This window comes from Oryctolagus cuniculus, chromosome 13 (assembly GCF_051225735.1).
Source record: "Oryctolagus cuniculus isolate XC-2025 breed Fujian yellow rabbit chromosome 13, ASM5122573v1, whole genome shotgun sequence".
Taxonomy (NCBI): domain Eukaryota; kingdom Metazoa; phylum Chordata; class Mammalia; order Lagomorpha; family Leporidae; genus Oryctolagus; species Oryctolagus cuniculus.
In genome coordinates this window covers 60521648-60544941 of record NC_142879.1, presented here as the reverse complement: position 1 = coordinate 60544941, position 23294 = coordinate 60521648, and the positions used below count along the sequence as shown (strand labels likewise).

At 39.1% G+C, this 23294-nt stretch overlaps 1 protein-coding gene across 2 annotated transcripts in view; it reads left to right on the top strand.

Annotated features, from left to right (window-relative positions):
* RYR2 (ryanodine receptor 2) overlaps window positions 1-23294 on the top strand; it is a 772754-nt gene that overhangs the window by 251081 nt on the left and 498379 nt on the right. For both annotated transcript variants that reach the window (NM_001082757.1, XM_089311247.1), the window contains 1 exon segment: window positions 22948-23052. In NM_001082757.1, the coding sequence (NP_001076226.1) occupies window positions 22948-23052 (105 nt within the window).

Here is a 23294-nt window from a genome sequence, read left to right as displayed (position 1 = left end):
TCTCTGTAACTCTGCCTTCTAAATAAATGATTAAAAATTAAAAAAAAATAAAAAACATTTGGAAGATTATTTTATGTTACATCAATAGTATAGGCAAAAAGTCGTGGTTCTTTGAGCTTATTATCATAGAACTGGCCAAAATAATACTAAGAAACTATATTGTCACACACTAAAATGCATTTCTCTTTCAGTAAATATTGTTGGAAGAAATACACAAAACATTGCTGAATATGTGAAAGAAAATGTACTAGGAAAATTATGCAGCATTAGGAAATTGACTGTAGAATGCACTGATTGTTTCAACAATGAGAGCTACTTCTTGTGAGGCTTTGCAAGAAATATTTTAGAAAGGATATATTGTCAGTATTGAATGAATTCTTTAGTAAAAGCAAGGATTTGGGGTGGGGGTGTTGCTATGAAAGCTGTTCATGAAGTGATGTGGATAAATATAGCCATTTGTAGAGTTGGCTGATTAACAGGAAACAAAATAAGGATTCTGGGTTAAATCCCAGAACTTGCCTCCAATATGGAATTCATTCTTTCACAAGCAAGGTGTTGCAGCAAAAAAAATGGGAACCAGAGTTTAAAATCCTAGTAGTATATTAAAATGATATTTGGAATGACTATGCCATGGGCAGTTTTGTTGTACTCTTGTGGATAAGTATTTCAAGTGGTTAATTTTACAAAAATGTAACTGTTCCAGGCTTGCAGCAATAATACATTGCATTCTCAGCATTCTCCCTTGGAGATATTTTCAAGGTAAAGATGGCATTTTTAAAAACTCTAAAGTATCGGCTTCCTAGGTAACCTTATAATGGAGAGGATATTTTGAAAATTTATGTTTGGTTATGTCTTCTCTTTGCATGAATGTATTGCTGAAAATGATATTAAAACATCACAAATAAAACTATGTAGGTAGCTTTTACAAACTTGAAACCAGAATTTTCTAATCTTCCATATAACCAGGTTATATGATATTTGAATTTATTAGAAATACAAAAATGAAACATTGTGTCATTAGTTTGTAAGAACTGATTGCCAATAAGGAAAATGGGAATTTACTACCTGAATTTCACCAAAACCCTGTTATAATTGGTGGATTAGAATGAAAAAGAATCATTTCCCATTTGTATCTGTGTATCTTTGTGATGTTTTTCAGCTTTGAAAGTGATTGAATCAAAATATTGTGATAAACTGAACTTGAAACCATTCCTTCCTGTTATTGAATCACAAACATTTATACTAAGAATAAAACAAAAACAAAAATACCTGAGAGGCAGAGAGAGAGAAAGAGGGGAGAGAGAGCAAGAGAGAGAGAGAGAACGTGCAAGCGAGAGCGAGCAAGTGAAATCAAGCACTTTCAAATGCTTTGAATGTTAGGGCTGGGTCCAAGGCAAAAACTGGGAGGTTGGAACTCAACTGAGGTTGTTCCTCGTGGGTGGCACGACTCAACTTCTTGTGCCATCACAGTTGCTTATCAGAGTCTACAGTGGCGGGAAACTGGAATCAGGAGCTTGCAGCAGGTATCAAACCAGGTTCTCTGATGTGAAATGTGTGTCTTAACTGCTGGGCCAAATGCCTACTTCTAAGCTTTCGTTTTAAAAACAATAGTGGTTAAGTTACCGATTAGGATTTCCCTGTCTCATATCAGGGTTCCTAGGTTTAAAAATCACAGAAGTGGGCCTTTGGCCTAATGGTTAAACCACTCTTTAGGATGTCTGTGTCCCATATCAAAGTGTGTGGGTTCACATCCCAGCTCTGGTTCCTGATTCTGGCTTCCTGCCAATGCACACCCTAGGAAGCTTCTGTGATGGGTAGTTATGTCCCTGCTACCCACGTCGCAGAACTGGATTGAGTTCCTGGCTCTTGGCATTGGCCTAGCCCAATCCACTGTTTATTTTTTTATTTTATTTTTTTTTTATTTTTTGACAGGCAGAGTGGACAGTGAGAGAGAGAGACAGAGAGAAAGGTCTTCCTTTTGCCGTTGGTTCACCCTCCAATGGCCGCCGCGGCCGGTGCGCTGTTGCCGGCGCACCGCACTGATCTGATGGCAGGAGCCTGGTACTTATCCTGGTCTCCCATGGGGTGGAGGGCCCAAGCACTTGGGCCATCCTCCATTGCACTCCCTGGCCACAGCAGAGAGCTGGCCTGGAAGAGGGGCAACCGGGACAGAATCCGGCGCCCTGACCGGGACTAGAACTCGGTGTGCCGGCGCCGCAAGGCAGAGGATTAGCCTAGTGAGCCACGGCGCCGGCCGCCCAATCCACTGTTAAGGACATTAGAGGAAAACCAGCAGATGGGAGCTGTCTCTGTTTTTGTCTCTCTCTGTCTCTCCTTCTCTCTCTGACTCTCAGAAAAATTAATGATACCTTTAGTCCAGTGCATTAACAACCTATGCAAAATGCTATCTGTACTTTGAAGAATATAATAAAATGTATAGAAAAATATTTTTCTCTTTAATTTTTTATTAAAATGTGAATTTATTGGTATTTAAGTTCATATATGTGGTTATAATTTACTAATTAATTCCTTTTTGCAAATGTGTGTTCAAAATATCTGCTTATGGAATATGTGGTAGATTGAATTTCCCTAAAGATACCATGTCCTAATCCCAAGAATCTATGAGTGTTGCATCATGTGACTAAAGGGACTTTAGAGACATAATAAATTAAGGATTCTAAGATGAGGCACTTTTCCTGAATTATCTGAGTGTATTCTAAGCATAATTCCAAGTTTTGTGATAAGGAGATAGACTACAGAAGCGAGGTGATGTGTTGGCTGAAGTAGGGATTAGAGTGATGTGCTTCCATGATGGAGGAAGAGGCCGCAAGCCAAGAGATGAGCCACTGAAAAAGGCAAAGAACAGATTCTCTCCTGAGAGCCTCCAGAGAAAACCAGCATTGCTCTGATCTTGACTTCAGCCCAGTGAAACTACTGTCACACTGTTAATGTCTAGAACTATATGAAGCAATAAATTTATGGCATGTTAAGTTACTAAATTCATGGTGATTTGTTGCAGCAGCATTAGTAAAGTAATATAGGGTGGAATAAAGGACTTTGGAGACCATTAATCTCTACTCCAGTTTCCCATTTAACAAAATGCTCCTACTAAAGGTACTACAATTAACTTTAGGTGGTTTATGCCACTGTTTATGTGTAGGTTGGAGAGTATTTTACATTGCTAGTTACATTTGAGTGCATCTTCTTACCACTGACATAACTGGTTTTGGAAGCCCTAATTGTTAGTTCTTCCCTTTTTTTCTCATTCCATCTCAGCTGTTTTTTTTTGTTTGTTTGTTTGTTTTTTTTTTTTTTAGGATTTATTTATTTGTTTGAGAGGTAGAGTTACAGACGAAGAGAGGGAGAGACAGAGAGAGAGAGAGAGAGAGAGATCTTTCACCCGCTGGTTCACTCTCCAAATGGCTGCAACAGCTAGAGCTGAGCTGACCTGAAGCCAGGTCTCCCACGCAGGTGCAGGAGTCTAAACACTTGGGCCATCTTTCCACTGCCTTTCCAGGCCATAAGCAGACAGTTGGATTGGAAGATGAGCAGCAAGGAAATGAACCAGAGGCCATATGGGATGCCAGTGCTATGGTGGGGGCTTAGCCTGCTATTCCACAGTGCCAGTTCTCTACCTTAGGTGTTTTATATATTTACTTTTTCATTCTCTGGCTATCTACCATCTTACTGCTGATTGCCATGAGTTTATGGTCCAGATATTAGTATTCCAGTTCAAAAAAATTTAAGAAGTTCTTTTGTTATGTTATGTTATGTTATGTTATGTTAGCTTATGTTAATAACCTAATAGGAAAATCAAATTTAGAAAGCTGACAACTCAGCAAAAGAATTTCGTGTTTCAACATGAGTTTTCAAAGGCAAAAATACTTTGATCTTGACTAGGCAGTCTTGGAAATAAAGCTTTATTGAAGAAGAAGCTTAGTTTTTATAATCTCCTTTAAAAATATGTTTTTATGTAAAGGTCTAAAGTTACGGAGGCAGAATTTGATATCAGTCTTCCAGGTGCTCAGGTGGCTAATCTGGATTTGAGTATGCTGTGGCAAAATCCTTGTTAGTTTTACTGAGTATGTATCAACTGAACATGAGTTCTTCAAGTTAGTATTACAGGCACATCACAAACTGAAAAAAACTCAGCTATTTAATGCTCACAGAACATTAAGGTGAACAGAAATGGTGGTGCTGGGTCTGCCAGGATACAGTCAAGGACAGCACATTGCACGCATTGAAAGAGTGGTGTGTTCTTGCCGTGTGTGCCCTCTGGCTGCTCTGTCTCCAGCACAAGCCCATGCCTGCATTCTCAACATTACTAAACTGCCTTCTTTACAACAAAATACTTGTGATAGGAGCACTTGACAATCATTAGAGAAGTCATTTATATGTAGTGTTCAGACAAGGAAAGCTGGAGGTCTTTGTGGTGGTTTGTTCCTAAAAGGTGATGAACCAGTAGTTGCTTCTGGAAGATGACAGCAAGGTAGAGCCTTAACAGGTGACCCTAATGTGTTTTAAATTCTAAAAGGTATGATCATGACTAGGTGTTGACCTACAGTAGCAGATTGAATGTCAACTGCTTTATTCTCTTTGCAAAACAATTTTCATGGCAATTGTGTAGTAGACATAGTGTTACCTAGATCCTCCCTACAGTATTTATAAGAGGGAAGTTAATAGAAAGCCCTTGGAATTACTTAACTTGGGAAAAAGTTGTTGTGAACTGATGGTTGCTGTAATTTAAGTCTTCACATGCACCTTGTGCAGTGCCTGTGGAAAGAATGTGTAAATGTTGATAAAAACGTGTTTGTTAAGGTCAAAGTAGGTTTCTAACAGTGCCTGGGAATTGGGCTTTCCAACTTGGGATAATTTGTGAAACAGTATGCCTCATAGTGAAAGAAGGTTGTTTTAAGACTTCTGGTCAATTTTTTTCCTCTCCATATACCTCATATTTTTGAAAATTCTGTGGATTGATTCCTTGTTGAGTAATCATATATTCACTCTGCTTGTGTTAGGATAGACCCAACTTATGCTTCTTGTCTCATGCAATTTTATTTTTCTTTAAAGATTTATTTATTTATTTGAAAGGCAGAGTTAGAGAGAGGCAGAGGAAAGAGAGAGAGAGAGAGAGAGAGAGAGAGAAAAGGAAAGGTCAAAGTCTTCCATCTGCTGGTTCAGTCCCCAAATGGCCACAATGGCTAGAGCTTAGAGGATCCAAAGCCATGAGCCAGGAGTTTTTTCTGGTTCTATCACATGAGTGCAGGGCCCAAGCACTTGGGCCATCCTCTACTGTTTTCCCAGGCCATTAGCAGAAATCTGGATTGGAATTGGAGCAGCTGGGACTTGAACCTGTACCCATATGGGATGCCAGTACTACAGACGTCAGCTTTACCTGCTACGCCACAGCACTGAATCCTCCCCAAGCAATTTTAATAGCTCCTCCTTTCAGTATTTAAGTATCCTATTTGAAATATAAATAAATGATTGTCTTAAAAAATGAACAGAAATGAAGAGTCTTCCAAAGTCCCTTATTTCTACTATTGCTTGCTCTTCACTTGGCTGTGTGTCCTTGTGCTATTGCAAAAGGGATTGAAATTGGTTCTTCCAGGGGATAAGGTGGATCTAACCAAGGTGCATATCAACAGGCACTGGAAACTTGCTAGATTGTTCATTCTGTAGCCATACTTTTTATGTTTAAACTGAGATTGCCTTGGAGGAAAAAAATGATGGTTATTTCAATGGGAGAATCTATTATTAAATCTTTTTACTAGGCTAAAGCTATTATAATATTTTAGAAATAAACTAATTTTATTACCTCAGAATTTTATTCTTGTTCAGATTGAATGGATCTTTCAGGTTAATAACTTACATGTGAATGGATTAGATAAATATATGTATGCTTTTCTTCCCTCCCCTCCCCTCCCCTCCCCTCCTTTCCCTTCCCTTCCCTTCCTTTTCCCTCCCCTTCCCCTTCCCTCCTCTTCCCCTTCCCTCCTCTCCCCTCCCCTTTCCTCCTCTCCCCTCCTCTCCCTTCCCTTCCATCTTTCCCCTCCCCCTCCCCTCCCCTCCTCTCCTCTCCCCTCCTCTCCTCTCCTTTTCTGTACTACATCTAATTTCCACCCAGCCTCTGCTCTGTCTCTAGATTCCTACGTACATGTGATTCTGCAGTGGAAGATCCTAAAATAATATAGCACAATTTTTATTTTCTTATTTTATTTCTCTAGAATTTATATATTTGTTTATTTGAAAGGCTGAGTTAGAGAGAGAGAGAGAGAGAGAGAGAGAGAGAAAGAGAGAGAGAGTTCTTCTGTCTGCTGGTTCACTCCCCAAATGACCACAATAGCCAGAGTTGGGCCCAGCTGAAGCCAGGAACCTTGAACTTCATCTAGGTCTCCCATGTGGGTGTGGGGGCCCAAGCACTTGGGATATCTTTTGCTTTTTCCCAGATGCGTTAACTGGGAGCTGGATAGGAAGTGAAACAGCCAGGACTCAAAACTGGCACTACCTTAGAAAAATTAAATTTTAAGTAATTTAATTAAAATATTCCTAAGGCATGTTTGTAAATATTTTTTTGTTGGCCCACTTGTAATGATAAGCATATCATGTCACAAAATTGATGTGTTTCTTTAATGGACTTCAAGCATGAAGTAAGGGCATCAGTGAAGAATATTCAATAAACTTACAGTAAGTAGGGCACTGTGGAGGTAATGAAGTCTCACTTGCTTTTAAAATGTTGAGAAAGATATATTGTCCTTAAATATGCATGATGCAATGTGGCTGGAGTCATTAGGAAATGTTCATGATGTGGTGGTATGAGAGCTTGGAGTTAAGGGATGGATAGAAGCTAGAGAAAGGATAAAAGTGTCAAAAGAAAATATATTTGTGAAAAGTGAGATTATCAAATTTCTCTTTTTAAAGATTATTTATTTGAGAGGTAGAGTTACAGATCGGAAGGTCTTCCATCTGCTAGTTCACTCCCCAGGTGGCTGCAGTGGCTGAAGCTGGGCTGTAGCAAAGAGTCAGGAGCTTCTGGGTCTCGCACACAGCTGCAGGAGCCCAAGCACCTGGGCCATCCTTCACAGCTTTTCCAGGCCATAAGCAGAGAGCTGCATGAACCGGCACCCACATGGGATTCCAGTGCTGCAGGCAGAGGCTTTATCAAATTTCTTCTAAACACAGCACACAGTTATAGACTGGGAAGTTAGGTTGGGACCACAATATAGATTGCAGGTAGGGGATTCAGACTGAAGTTTATAAGAAGTGGGCGTATTGAGCAAATCTCTGGCAGGTCTAAAGTGATACGATGGGTCTAATTTGGCAATGGTAAACAGATTGGACTGTGTATGGCAAGGCAGGGACTGGAGAAAAGGCATCCAGGAAATTATGGAAGATATTCAGCGGTGGGCATCGTAATGTGGCTGGTCAAGCTGCTACTTGGGATGCCTGTATTACATACCAGTGTGCTGGCTCAAGTCCTGGCTACTCCTTTTATGATTCCGTTTTCTGCTAATACTTCAAGGGGGGCAGCAGATGATGCCCAAGTGATTGAGCCCTTGCCAATGCATGGGAGGCCTGGATGGAGTTCTGGGCTCCTGGTTTTGGCTCTGCTCAGCAATGGCTGTTGTGTTTGGGAAATCAATCAGTACATGGAAGATCCCCTCCCCCCCACCCGCCCTCCGTGTTTCTCCTCTCTCCTCCCCCCCACCCCTGTTGCTCATTCAAGTAGGTGAAAATAAGTAAGCATTACAAAAGAGGAGATTGAGATGTGAAGATTAAGAATGTTGGTAAGTAAAATAAAAACAACAAAGTTTAGAATTTAATTGAAAATCCCTGTTATATCTGAGTTGTGTTTTTGTTTATTTCTAGTTTCAGAAGTGTGTATTACAGCTTAGTTTTAGGGCTTTGATGATTTAATTAAAATACATAGATGAGTATATTGTTGATACATGGAAGCATTTCTTGCCTTACAATATCATTTTTTTTTTTTTTTGACAGGCAGAGTGGACAGTGAGAGAGAGACAGAGAGAAAGGTCTTCCTTTTGTCATTGGTTCACCCTCAAATGGCTGCCGCAGCTGGCGCGCTGCGGCCTGCGCACTGCACTGATCCGATGGCAGGAGCCAGGTGCTTCTCCTGGTCTCTCATGGGGTGCAGGGCCCAAGTTCTTGGGCCATCCTCCACTGCACTCCCAGGCCACAGCAGAGAGCTGGCCTGGAAGAGGGGCAACCGGGACAGAATCCGGTGCCCCGACCGGGACTAGAACCCGGTGTGCCGGTGCCTCAAGGTGGAGGATTAGCCTATTGAGCCACGGCGCCGGCCTAATATCGTTTTTAACTTCTACTTGCAGTAGTCAGTTACTTAAATTGTCATTATCACAATACAGAAAGTCTAATCTTTTACAGAACTTCTGAAATAGATTCTTTACCTACTTCCTTCACTGAAACTGTTTTGCTAAATATCTCTGGTGATATCACATCCAAAGACTCCCCTATTTGACCTCCATCTTGAATTCAATAGATTTGAAAACCTGGGGTAAACTTGTCTTCTTGGGATTGCTTTACCCATTGTTTGCTGGTCCCTCTTTTTTTTTCTTTTCAACTTTTATTTAATAAATATAAATTTCCAAAGTACAACTTTTGAACTATAGCAGCTTTTCCCCCCATAACCTCCCTCCCACCTGCAACCATCCCATCTCTCACTCCCTGGCTTCAGATGGGCGCCGCTCCGGCCGTTGTGGCCATCTGGGGAGTAAACCAGCGGATGGAAGACCTCTCTGTGTCTCTACCTCTCTGTGTAACTATTTCAAATAAATAAAATAAATTTTTTTAAAAAAGAACATACATACGGAGGGGAATTAGTTATATGATTATATGTACATTTGCCAAGACTTACTTTTCTTATCTAAAATACAGCAATTTTTAAGCAAAAAAGTTTCTCATATATTTGTACACCTTTGGTTAATTCCTATAGTTCTAATTTTTGGTCAATTTTCTTCATCACTTTTGAAAAGTAGAAGAGTAGGGACAGGATTGTGGTACAGCAGGTTAAGCCCCACTTCGTTTGCCCACATCCCATATGGAAGTGCTGGTTTAAGTACCAGCTCCTCTGTCTGAGCCAGATCCCTGCTAATGCAGCTGGGAAAGCAGTAGATGATGGCCCAAGTACCTGAGTCCTTGCCACCCACATACAAGACCTAGATGGTATTCCTGGGTTCTTGCTTCAGGCTAGCTCAATCTCGGCTGCTGCAGGCGTTTGAAAAGTAAACCAGAAAATGAAAGAACCTCTCTCTCTCTCTCTCTCTCTCTCTCTCTCTCTTTTTCTCTCACTATCTCTCTGTCAATCTACCTTTTGAATAAATGAATAAATTGTAATTTTTTCAATGTTTCTCCTTTATATATTAACTACCACAAATAAGAGAAAGCATGATTTTTTTTTCTTTTTGGGTCTGGCTTACTTCACTTAGCATAATCATTTATAGTTATATCTATTTTGTTGAAAATGTCAGGATTCCTTTCATTTTAGTGACTGAGTAATATTCCATCCTGTATATAAAACACATTTTCTTTATCTAGTAATCAGCTAATGGACATCCACCTTGATTTCATAGCTTAGCTATTGTGAGTTGAGCTGCTATAAATATGGGGGTGCATGTAACTCTTTCATGTACTGATTTCATTTCCTTTGGGTAATTCCCAGGAGTGGGATAGCTGGGTCATATGGTAGATCTACTTTTGGTCTCTAAGAAACATCCATACTGTTTTCCATGGTGGTGGTGTCAGTTTACATTTCCATTAACAGTGTATTTGGTGGGGCTAGCACCGTGGCTTAGTTGGTAAAGCCACCTCCTGCTGGCTGGCATCCCATATGGGTGCCGGTTCGAGTCCTGGCTGCTCCACTTCCAATCCCACTCTGCTGTGGCCTGAGAAAGCAGTAGAAGATGACCGAAGACGTTGGGCCCCTGAACCCACAGGGGAATCCCAGAAGCAGCTCCTGGATTCAAATCTCCACACCTCCAGCTGTTGTGGCCAATTGGGGACTGCACCAGCAAACAGAATATCTCTCTGTCTCTGTCTCTTTCTCTCCTCTCTCTGTGTAACTCTGACTTTCAAATAAATAAATAAATCTTTAAAAAACAAAACTATATTAGGGTACTTTTTTCTCTACATCTCATCAGCATTTGTGATTTTTGGATGGTAGCCATTCTACTAGGAGTGAGGTGATAACTCTTTGTGGATTTTATTTGCATTTCCATGATGGCTAGTAATCCTGAGCATTTTTTTTTTGATGTGTGTGTTGGCCATTTGTATTTTATTCTTTGAAAATTTACAACCAACTAATTTTTGACAAACAAGATAAAAGAAAGGAAAGTGTCTTCAACAAATAGTTTTTAGGAAAATTAGATCTCTGTAGGAAGTGTGAAACAAGACTCCTGCCTTACACACAATACAAAAATTAATTCACAATGGATTGAAGATATGAACCTAAATTCTGAAACCATAAAATTACTAGAGTCAAGCACAGGGGAAACACTGCAGGATATTGATCTAGGCAAAGACTTCTCAGGTAAGACCTAAGAAGCATAGGCAATAGAAGTAAAAACAGGCAATAAAATTATATCAAGTTAGGAAGCTTCTGCACAGCAAATTAAACAATTAACAAAGTGAATAGGTGACTGACAGAATGGGAGAAAATATTTCCAAACTAAGCATTTGATTAAGAATTAATATCTGGAATTTATAAGGAGCTCATAAAACTGAACAGCAATAGAACAATCCAGTTAAGAAATGGACATGGACCAGCATTGTGGCATAGCAGTTGAAGCTGCTGCCTGTGATGCTAGCATCACATATGGGCACCGATTTGAGCCCCACCTGTTCCACTTCCAATCCAGCTCCCTGTTAATGTCTGCAAAAGGCAGAGGAAGGTGGCCCATGTATTTGGGCCCGTGCTACACATGTGGGGCACTAGATGAAGCCTCTGGCTCCTGCCATGGCCTAGCCCTGGCTGTTGTGACCATCTGGGCAATGAACTAGTAGATGGAAGCTCTCTTTGTCTCTCTCAATATATCTGTAACTCCAGTTTTCAAATAAAGAAATAAATGTGCAAAGGACATGAACAGGACTTTTTCAAAGGATGAAATACAGATGGCCAAAAGACAATTGAAAAAATGCTCAGGATCACTAGCTGTCTGGGAAATGCAAATAAAAAAAATTTCTTAGAAGGTAGGGAACTTTCCAACCTCCTTACTTGGCATTAGAGGGACACCCTCATCCATTTTATAAAATGCAGCTTGTAAACCTTTGTGTCTGACCTCAATATTGCATAAAAAGTGTCACAGCATGACTCACAAATTGATCACATACCCAACTGCTAGAGTCATCTTCCTAATATGTCCTTTGATTTGTTTGTGTTACCTGTTTACCCTTTCTGAGCCAAATTAAGTGTTAGGTGAGATGGGATTTTTGGTTAACTGAATGTATTTATCTGATGTCAGGTTTAGCTGGACATTTGCAGTTTATTAATCTATAAGTATGCAGCATGTCCAGATTACCCAGTGTTAGGTTGGAGTCATGTCCCACAAATCAGTTCCAGTTTCAGTTCCATTGAACATTTTTAGGCCTTTTAACCCAACGTGTCTGTCCTGACCTAGTAGTCTAATTACACTGTATATCATCTCTCTTTGAGATTCTTCAACCAGAATAAAATTTATCTCCCAATGACTTAATGCCTGTGATCTGTAGATGGCGGGTGGAAGACTCCTATATCCAAATATGCCCTCAGTCCATCCATTTTAATAGAAAGAATTACTATTTTAGCACCTTACCCTTTTTTTTCTATTATGGAACTCTCATCAGGGCGCATACCAGCTTATGAGCTTCTCAAATAGCCTTAAACTAAAGTCTTACAGTTTGGCATAGTCAAGACTCTGATTCTTTTGGGTTTATTTTGTCAATCATAAGCTCTATCATGTGTAGTCAGGAAAACAGAAAATAATTGAGAGCCAGGCTAGGAAGACCTTGAGAATGACATTGTGAGGTTGGTTGTAGGCCAAGTGGATATGCCTCTTGGTGCTTTCTGGCATAGGGCAAGGCATTAAATTTTCTGACTCATTCTTTATGTATTTCTAAAGTGGGGTTGATAATATTTATATTGTAATGCTGTGTTGAGAATTAGAAACTAGCACACAGAGGTTACTTAAAATGTGACACAGCTGTTATGATTTACATTATTGTGCTTGTATGATTTTTTGTATTCTTGAAACTGCATGGAGTTCTATGCTGGCATAATTCCTAGCAAGAATTCCAAGGTATAAAAGTGTCAGTCTGACTCTACTTGAAGTTCTGGTTTCTGAGTTTCTAATTGATTTTCCTGAGTAGATTATAGCTTGATTCATTTAGACTGATACTGAGTAATTAATTTAGCTCTTGCCATTTGAAATTAATTTAGATGTGATTAATCTAGCACATTTTCATAAAAAAGGCACCTGATTGGTATTTGTATGGTTATACCTGAACTACTCTGTATTATATTATCTAGTTAATTAAAATGGAAGATATATCTTGCCCATATAAGTTGATTTGGAATCCCCAATTCTGTTCCCTTTTGAACTTTATGTGAAACTCTAGATAAATCAGAATTTGCTGGTTGCCTTCATCTATAGGTTTATGTGAGTTGTACCCCTCTTCCTCAAGCAGAGTATGAGACAAGGGACTGTGGCTTTTATGATGAAGTTTATATTACAAATGATTAGGTTGGTCTGGTTACTGTAAAAATTGTCTGTCTCAGATCCTTTTTCCGACAATGAAACTATAAGTGGATTCCATCTAAACTTCCTTTTCACAAAACTCTTGAGACAACAGTATTGAACATTAGAATTTTTGATGGTGACAGGACCAAGATTTTTCAGAGCTGAGGTTCACTGGGATCTTTCAGGGAGCAAAGCTGACATCTCATGGATTCTAATAGTCAAGAAATATTTGGGCAACACATAATTTTTGTCTTAATTATCACTGCATTTTTGTTAGGATGACAATGTCAGACACTTTGTGTGTGTGTATGAACACACACTTGCAAACACACAAAGTTACTTCAAAATACTTCTGAGAAAAGGAATTAAAAGATAAATTTGCTTGGTGGAAAACATTTTGAAATGCACCATAGTTTTTTTCATAATATACATTTTCCATGAAGTTTTTAAGTGTTCTCATATGTGCTAATCAAAAAAATTCTCTCTATGTAGAGAGTGAAACTTTGCCCTCAAGTAATTTGTGACTACTTGAACTTCATCAGTGTTTTTCTGGTTTATTTGCCCATTTATTCATATCTGACGGGCCTTAAAAGGTTCATAGAACAGCATATTGTGAAAAAGTATGCATGGATTTCAAAGTTTTTTGTACTAAGATAAACTTACTTTTAAATTTTATTTTCCATGAGCTTTTTGGAGTATCATAATGTTTACTCAAATAACTCCAAATTCTCTGAATTTACTGGTGAAACTACATAACTTTAAAATAGACTTGTGGAAGCATGGGCAGGATGGAGGGTGGAAAGTATCACTATGTTTAAAAAATGTATCACTATGTACCTGAATCTGTATATATGAAATATATGAAATTTGTATACCATAAATAAAATTTAAAACATGGATCATTGTAATGCAGGGCCAGCTTCCAAGAGCATCATCTTCATATGCTTATAAATAGCTAAAAATTATGTTTTAAATGCAACCTAGGTAAGGAGGCCACCACCTAGCATCTGGAAAATTGATATGAATAGATTTTGTTTTCAAGGTTTATTTATTTTACTTGAAAGGTGGAGTTACATAGAGAGAGGGAGAGACAGAGATCTTTCATCCGCAGTTCACTTCCCAAATGGCCTCAATGGCCGGGGCAAGGCCAGACTGAAGCCAGGAGCCAGGGGTTTCTTCTGGGTCTCCCAGGTGGGTGCAGGAGCCAAAGCACTTTGGCAGTTGGGTCATCTGCTGCTGCTTTCCTGAGTGCATTAGCAAGGAGCTGGATCAGAAGTGGAGCAGCTAGTAATTGAATCGATACCCATATGGGTACAATACTGAAGGCGGTGGCTTAACTGGCTATGCCACAGCACTGGCTCCAGTATCAAGAGCTTTTATAGATATTGACGTTCATATTAAAATCATGCTGCCTGAGAAAAGATAGCGTCACTTAATTCCAAAGCAGAAAGTTACAACAGTTGAACTATTAGTTTGTGTCTATGACTTTTAAGCTGCCTGCGTATTATCTTAAGGTTCGATTCATAGCTGAAATCTCTTCTCTGATTTTCTTTGACTATGTTGTCCTCAAAATGCTGTGTAATCATGTGATCTTCAATGATGACTCCCACTCAAGATGTGTGTGAACAGATCTGCCCTGAGACAGCAGTTCTTTGTGAAATCAGAATGAGAAAGGCATTATGGGATGGAGTATCAAACTAGGATACTTTCAGTTTTATAGTGTTGCATTTCAGTCTGAATTTTTGAGTAACTGTAAGGGCAGGAGCTGTGGCATAGTGGGCTAAGCCTTGCTCCTGCACCCATGTGGAAGACCTGGAAGAAGCTCCTGGCTCCTGGCTTCAACCTGGCCCAGCCCAGCTGTTGCAGCCATTTAGCTTTTGGGGAGTGAACCAGTGCGTGAAAGTCTCTCCTCTCTCTCTCCCCTCCTTTTCTATCCCCCTTTCAAGTACATAAAGAGAATCTAAAAAAATAAATGGAAGTAATTTTAAAATAAGATAGAATGACATATCCACTTCATGTTATGTTTAAAGGACTTGTATTTCAAAACATGGATGCCAAGAGCAAACTGACACTGAACAAACCATCTGAACCTCTGTTAATTCACTGGAGATTTTCATAGTTAGCTGCTAAATTGGCACAGCTGTGGCTCTTTGAGGTGGTGATGTACTGCTAATTACCTGTCATTTAATCCTGCTAATATATCTTCTCCCACCTGGACTGGATTGTTGATAAGAATGCCAAGTGGAATACCTGGATTTTTTTTCGGAATATTCAAAGGGATTTGGCAGGCTTGGGGAAACCTAGAAATATCAGTTCCATCGGCGAAGATCACATTTAATTTTGACTTTCACAAAGCTAGCTTGAAAAAGTAGGAAAAAAAATCTTTCCTTCTCAAAGTCAGCCATGTAGGATGAAGGAAAAAAGAATAGCAAGAAAAACTACTCAGAACTATGAATAACCATGGAAAAGTGTGAAGCTCTAGAAATAACAAATTTAGGTTGGGGATATGATAAAATGTTATGATTAGAGTTCTGAAGAAATGGGAAAAAAGGGAAACAAGATTTCCCTCAGTATCTTGGTTTATATTTCCTTTGCACAGTATTTCACACAAGTCAACAAGATACAGTGCCATCGTTTTGTTGTCACTGGAGAATGTATAAACATTTTTAAAGGATATTATTTCCATCTGGTAGTGAGATTTTGCCTGGTTTATGTCACCAGTCACCAGTTGGTAGATTAACAACAACTTTTTCTTTTGGAGAAGACAGAGTTTGATGTGCCTGTAAACTGGGGAGAAGTTGACCCTCAACAGTTAAACTGGTTTGCCAAAGGCCGCTCAACAGATGGGAGGCTGAGCAAAAACAAACCTGCCTCAACCTCAGACCATCTGCTGCATCTTAAACTGTCCTGTCTTCACATTTCTTGGTGGAAAAGACAACTTTTTGCTTAATTTATATATCTGTGATCCTAAGTTTTCAATCTGATTTAGAGTTTTCATGGACAGTATTATAATTTTCTGGTTTATAATGCATTGATTTTCTTACTTGAATCTCGCAGTGATTATTTGACTTAGGTAAGTATTTTTTCACTTCCCAGGTGGGCAAGCTCAGGCTGACTTCGTGGTTAGTTACCCTTCAGACCTGAATTCTGATCCTGTGTGGTGACTTACCCTTTTCTCTGTGCTGCCCAACTATCAAACCTTAGTGCATCATCGATTTTTAAAACACATTTTGAGATACCTCTGTGTTACATCAAATGTCCCTTGGAGTACAGTTGAAAGGCAGTGTACAAAGTTAAATTAACCTGTTTGCCTTTCATCATAGAAACCTGGGATTTTTTTTAAAGATTTATTTTATTTATTTGAAAGAGTTACAGAGAGAGATCTTCCTTATGCTGGTTCACTCCCCAGTTGGCCGCAACAGCTGGAGATGCACTGATCTGAAGCCAAGAGCCAGGAGCTTCCTCCGGGTCTCCCACATTGGTGTAGGGGCCCAAGGACTTGGGCCATCTTCTACTGCTATCCCAGGCCATAGCAGAGAGCTGGACGGGAAGAAGAGCATCCAGGACTAGAACCGGTGCCTGTATGGGATGCCAGTGCTTCAGGCCAGGGGGCTTTAACCTGCTGCGCCACAGTGCTGGTCCTGAAACCTAGGATTATTAAAACAAAACAAACAGACTCATCTGTTTGTATCTCTATATGCATATTTGTTTAATTTTATAGAAATAGATGAAATCTTAGTTTGAGGGTCAATTCATACAACATCGAACACTTTCTTTATATAAGTCACTGTTGTAGGCTGGTAGTGGTGCTGGTGGTGATGTGGGGTAACCTAAGCTAAATTGATGTGTTGCAAGTCTGTACATTTGAACCAATGTACAATAGGAACATGATGTTTTGATTCTGCATTGATTGTGCTGAGTAAATAACAGTCATATTTATTGATAGATGGTGATCTCCATGATTTGTTAGTAAATTTAAAAATTATAATTTGTACCAAGTGAATACATTAATATATTTCTATATGAGAGTAGAAAACAGGGCTGTAAAGATGCACACTGAAATGCTAAGAGTGATTTCTCCTGGGATGGGAAGAATAATTAAAGTTGGAAAGAGGAAGATTTTCCGTTTTCTAGCATTGTTTGACTTCTCGGCAAAGAAAATGTGCTTCCTATGATTTTGTTTACATGTGATTTAGAAATTCAAAGTTGTTTCCATAGGTGGAGGCCTGAGAAAGGATATTTCAGGCTGAGAGAGAAAAAAAATGAGCAAAGACATCAGGGTATTAAGACGGAGTGGTTTATTAGTATGTGGTTTTTGCAGTGATAACAACGGGGATGGTTTAATGTGGCTTATATAGCCTGAATTATTGGTTTCAGTTCAGTTAAGGTAATGACATGTTTCAATAGGTTTTTAAGTGAATTAGGCAGATACATCTGTGGAAGCCAAATGGTTTGATGGATACCTCGGTGGGAAACCTAATTGATTTTCCATCAGCTCTCCAAGTGCCAGCAAAGCCAGAAGCTCTTTTGTGGTTCTTCTTGGGAATTGCCCCTGCGAAGGTCATATAGGGAGAACAGGGACCAGTTTGTATTTTAAAGAGAAGAAAAGGCACACAGCTATGCTTCAAGCTTAGGGTTTTTTTTTTTTTTTCCCCAAAGTACACACATAACCTGATAAAATTGGTGTTGTCTCTACGTGAAAGGCCAGAAGTAGGGTGGCCATTGTGGCTTGGCAGTTTAAGCCACTGTTTGGGAAGCCTACATCCCATTTTGGAGGGCCTGGTTCAAGTCCTTGTTACTCCACCCTTCTGATCCAGCTTCCTGGTAATGCTCCAGGGAGGCAGCAGATAATGACTTAACAGGGGTGGGGAGCGTCCAGTCCACTATCTGTGTCAGGCCTGGAGCTCATATGGTCTGCCCTGCAAAGACAAGTGCAGCTGGGACTGGAAACTAAGTAAATCCAAAGCAGGCTAAATGTTAAGTTGGTGATTTTATATGGCCAGGGAGTGGTGTTATAAATACGCAGATGACCCTTGGCAGAAAAAGGTTTCCCCTCCTCTGGAAATATTTGGGTCCCTGCTGCTCACATGGAAGACTCAGATAGGGTTTCTGGCTTCTGGTTTTGGCCAGGCCCAATTGGAGTAGTGAACCAGGGGATGGAAGATTGATGGATCTCTTTCTTTCTGTCTCTTTTTCTCTCTGTCACTCTGGCTTTCAAATAAATTCTTAACATAAAGGCATTGGTAATGTCCTGCCTGCTTGTTTGTGTACTCTTCTAGGTAGCCTAGACAGACACTTAGATAGATTGAATCACTTTCTCTAATTTAAAGTTGTAATGTATAAGAGCCAGGTAGGTATACTTCCTCAGTTGCAGTTTCTCATTCTCTGATGTGATCTGGGGTATTATAAAGTGCCTATATGAGGATCTTCAAAAGGTATTATTAAAATATTGTTAAAATTATACATAATGTATATTATATATTATTTTAAAAAGATGCATGGATTTCAAAATTTCTTGAAGCAGAATAAATTTAACTTTGAATTCTGATTTCCCTCAAACATTTTGAAGTCCTCTTTTACAATATAGAGCATGCTATATAGGAGTTTCTCTTATGATTTGGGAACACAGTCCTAAGAGAGCAAAGTTCTTCCAGATGGAAATTCTAAAGATGAGCTATCTAAGATATAAGACTTGAGTCAAAAAACAAACAAATAAACCCTTAAGGCTAAGAAAAAGATGGTAACTTCCTCACGCTTTTGCAATGTAATTCTGCAGTGTAAGTGTACGGAACATTATGCTGTATCTGCCGTGGTTATTGTGAAGAGTCATTTTGGTTTGGGGCCATGTCATTGCTCTTTGATTAGTAGATGAGGCCCTTTTTTCCATTGATTCAGCTTCATTTTTGTGAAATGGGATAGTATCATAAATGTTGCCATGAGTATAATTCTAAAAACTTGTAGGTTAATTGAAAAAATATACTTGATATATATTAAGGAATACTTTTATAAGTTTAAAAGGTAACAAGTTATGATAATGTTTCCATTAACCAAAGTATCTTTTTTTTTAAATTTTATTTAATGAATATAAATTTCCAAAGTACAGCTTATGGATTACAATGGCTTCCCCCCACCCATAACGTCCCTCCAACCCACAACCCTCCCCTTTCCCTCTCCCTCCCCCCTTACATTCACATCAAGATTCATTTTCAATTCTCTTTATATACAGAAGATCAGTTTAGCATACATTAAGTAAAGATTTCAACAGTTTCAACCCACATAGAAACACAAAGTGAAAAATACTGTTTGAGTACTAGTTATAGCATTAAATCACAATGTACAGAACATTAAGGACAGAGATCCTACATGAGGAGTAAGTGCACAGTGACTCCTGTTGTTGACTTAACAAATTGACACTCTTGTTTATGGCCTCAGTAATCACCCTAGGCTCCTGTCATGAGTTGCCAACACTATGGAAGCCTTTTGAGTTCACCGACTCTTATCTTGTTTAGACAAGGTTGTAGTCAGAGTGGAAGTTCTCTCCTCCCTTCAGAGAAAGGTACCTCCTTCTTGATGACCTGTTCTTTTCACTGGGATCTGACTCGTGGAGATCTTTCATTTAGGTTTTTTTTTTTTTTTTTTTTTTTTTTTTTTTTTTTTTTTTTTTTTTTTGCCAGAGTGTTTTGACTTTCCATGCCTGAAATACTCTCATGGGATTTTCAGCCAGATCCGCGTGCCTTAAGGGCTGATTCTGAGGCCAGAGAGCTGTTTAGGACATCTGCCATTCTATGGGTCTGCTGTGTATCTCACTTCCCATGTTGGATCGTTCTCTCCCTTTTTTATTCTATCAGCTAGTATTTGCAGACACTATTCTTGTTTATGTGATCCCTTTGGTTCTTAGTCCTATCATTATGATCAATTGTGAACAGAAATTGATCACTGGGACTAGTGAGATGGCATTGGTACAGGCCACCTTGATTGGATTGAATTGGAATCCCCTGGTATGTTTCTAACTCTACCGTTTGAGGTAAGTCAGCTTGAGCATGTCCCTCCCGAATTGCACATCTCTTCCCTCTCTTATTCCCACTCACATTTAACAGCAATCACTTTTCAGTTAAGTTTCAACACTTGAGAATAACTGTGTAGTGATTACAGTATTCAACCAAAAGTATTAAGTAGAACAAACAAACAAAAATACTAAGAGGGATAATGTATTAAGTTGTTCATCAACAGTCAGGGCAAGGGCTGATCAAGTCCCCGTTTCTCATAGTGTTCATTTTACTTTAACAGGTTTCCTTTTTGTTGTTCAGTTAGTTGTCACCTATCAAGGAGAACATATGGTATTTGTCCTTTTGGGATTGGCTTATTTCACTCAGCATAGTGCTTTCCAGAGTCCTAACAGGGATCACTTTTCAGTTAAAATTTAAACACCTAAGAATAATTGTGTGTTAATTACAGAGTTCAACCAATAGTACTAGAACAAAAAAAAAATACTAAAATGGATGAAGTATTACATTGTACATCAACAGTCAGGACAAGAGCTGATCAGGTCACTGTTTCTCATACTGTCAATTTCACTTCAACAAGTTTTCCCTTTGGTGCTCAGTTTGTTGTCGCCGATCAGGGAGAACATATGATATTTGCCCCTTTGGGACTGACTTAATTCATTCAGCATGATGTTTTCCAAATTCCTCCATCTTGTTGCAAATGACTGGGTTTCATTGTTTTTGACTGCTGTATAGTATTCTATAGAGTACATGTCCCATAATTTCTTTATCCAGTCTACTGTTGATGGGCATTTGGGTTGGTTCCAGGTCTTAGCTATTGTGAATTGAGCTGCAATAAACATTAAGGTGCAGGCTGCTTTTTTGTTTGCCAATTTCATTTCCTTTGGGTAAATTCCAAGGAGTGGGATGGCTGGGTTGAATGGGAGGGTTATATTTAGGTTTCTGAGGAATCTCCAGACTGACTTCCATAGTGGCTTAACGAGGTTGCATTCTCACCAACAGTGGGTTAGTGTCCCTTTTTTCGCATATCCTCTCCATCATCTATTGTTGGTAGATATCTGAATGTGAGCCATTCTAACTGGGGTGAGGTGAAACCTCATTGTGGTTTTGATTTGCATTTCCCTGATGGCTAGTGATCTTGAACATTTTTTCATGTGTCTGTTGGCCATTTGGATTTCCTCTTTTGAAAAATGTCAATTGAGGTCCTTGGCCCATCTCTTAAGTGGGTTGTTTGTTTTGATGTTGTGGATTTTCTTGATTTCTTTGTAGATTCTGGTTATCAACCCTTTATCTGTTGCATAGGTTGCAAATATTTTTTCCCATTCTGTCGGTTGCCTCTTCACTGACTGTTTCTTTTGAACAAAGTGTCTTGACCATTATCAATCCAGCAGTGCCCTGAAATAGCTCTTAGAGGTTGCCAAGACTTGGTTGTTAATTTTTTTGTAATTCTGAGAACCTATTTTTAAATTTTGTTACTTTGAAATCAGTAGTGATTAAATGACTTGTATTTACATCTCAGAAATGGATGGTGCTACAAATTAAGGCATTCCTTTTGTTAATTTAATAGCATAATGATCTGCCAGTAGTATCTAGTTTTCAAAGTGTATTTGAAAAATTTTAAATGGATATGTCCTTTACCAGACTTGTCCCTCTGATGGCATTTGTGTTGAACAGAAGAAGGGAGACTATAGTTGATATAGTTGGAACTTAGAAAATTATATGTGAGGGCATTCATTACTAAATTCCTAGTAGAAAATAGTCACTTTCCTAGCTTCCCGTCTTTTATCTGAGGATTGGGAATTGAATCTCTTAGTGTGGCTGAACGCAGAGTATGAAGACAGTAGCTGTGATATGATCTGAGAGGATCCCTGACTATTGGCTGAGAGTGTCTGAGGAGGGAAGGAAACGGATTGGGGTGGAGGCACAGAAGCCTACCACAGGAGGATGCAGGAGTCCAGGGGAGGATAGTTCATTTTAAAAAACGAGAACAAAACTAAAGCACAATCTTAAGTGCCTCTGCGATTTGTGGTGTGCGAGTAAGCTTCCTGGCCTGACTGCATGATTCATTTATCTATAAACTTATTTTTGACATGCATTCTGGAATTCTAGTACTCAATCTCTCTTGAAACTCCAAAGCATCATTTTCTGCTAATGGTAAAAAAATCATCCCAATAGTAGTGGTTCAATTTAATACATAAAATATGATATACATTGTAATTTTGATGTATTGCCTTTAGTTTATCAAACCTATCCTAATGCTTCTTTGATCAAGAAGACATATTATCTTGCTTGCATTTTGTATTTCGTGTATTTATGGTGTTCTTTTGTTATGAAAATCTTCCTTTGAGCATATTCCCATACCTAGCTAGACTGCATGCAAACTAGATCCTGCTGAAATCAAGCCGAAGTTTACAAGCTCGATCATGTATAGTTCCCTGGAATTCACCAATCAGTTCTTCTTTGGTTCCCTTACCTCCTTTGGCCTTTCAGGATTTGTGGGGTATTGATTGGAGTGGAAACTCTCAGAGAAAACAAAAGAAAGGGAAAGGGAATGGATGATGAGAAAGTAAAGCATGCACATATGCACAAAACATTCTCCAAGTTAGAAGCAAAATACGACTTTCAACTTGAAGAGAGAACAACAGAATTGCTATCTTGTGGGTAAGGGGAAGCCTGTATAAATGAGTATTTTATACCAATTCAATTGTATCTGCTCAACTTTGTGATTCAGTTGAGGCATGCATTAGTTTTCTGTTATTTATTTATTTGTTTTAATCAGTCAAGCGGCTCAGCACGTTAGAAATGAATGCTTCACACTCAGAGATCTAAATTTTAATCTTGGTCTGAAAATTTACAATCCTGGGACTTAGTAAAAGTAATCTAACTTCTGTATTTTCTTGTCTACACAATGGCAGTAGTGATCCTTACTACACACCAGTGCAAAGAATATTGATAAAGGTCTGAGTGCAGTACATATGAGTAAGCACTTGATAAAAGATAGCCCTTGTGATTTGCGAGTTAAAAGACATTTTCAGTGTAAATAGTTGTGACAGTGTTCCATAATGTTTTGGGAGCTCATAGAATGGGGTTGACAAGTAACCTTTTACCTACCAAAGAAATTTGAGTCTGTGGAAGCAGACTGGGTCTGGGTGCTGCTGCTGCTGTTGCTCATGACTTTGCTTTTTCCCACGCAGAATGTCCCTCCCGACCTCTCCATCTGTACCTTTGTGCTGGAACAGTCCCTCTCGGTGCGGGCCCTGCAGGAGATGCTGGCTAACACGGTGGAGAAATCAGAAGGGGCAAGTACATTGTTTTTGCTGACTTGGAGAATTGTGATGAACCAGGCTGCTGTCTGTGTACCTTCTTTCTCTTGTATGGGAGATTTTCTTTTTGCTGAAATAAGTCACTGTCTTTTACTTTTGATTTTTAAAGGTTTGACTTTTTGTCTTATCTAGCAACCTGTGGTGTCTTGAAAATTAAAACAAAATGAAACAGAAAACACACACACCTCAATGTGATCTCTTTTACTGAGCCTCATGCT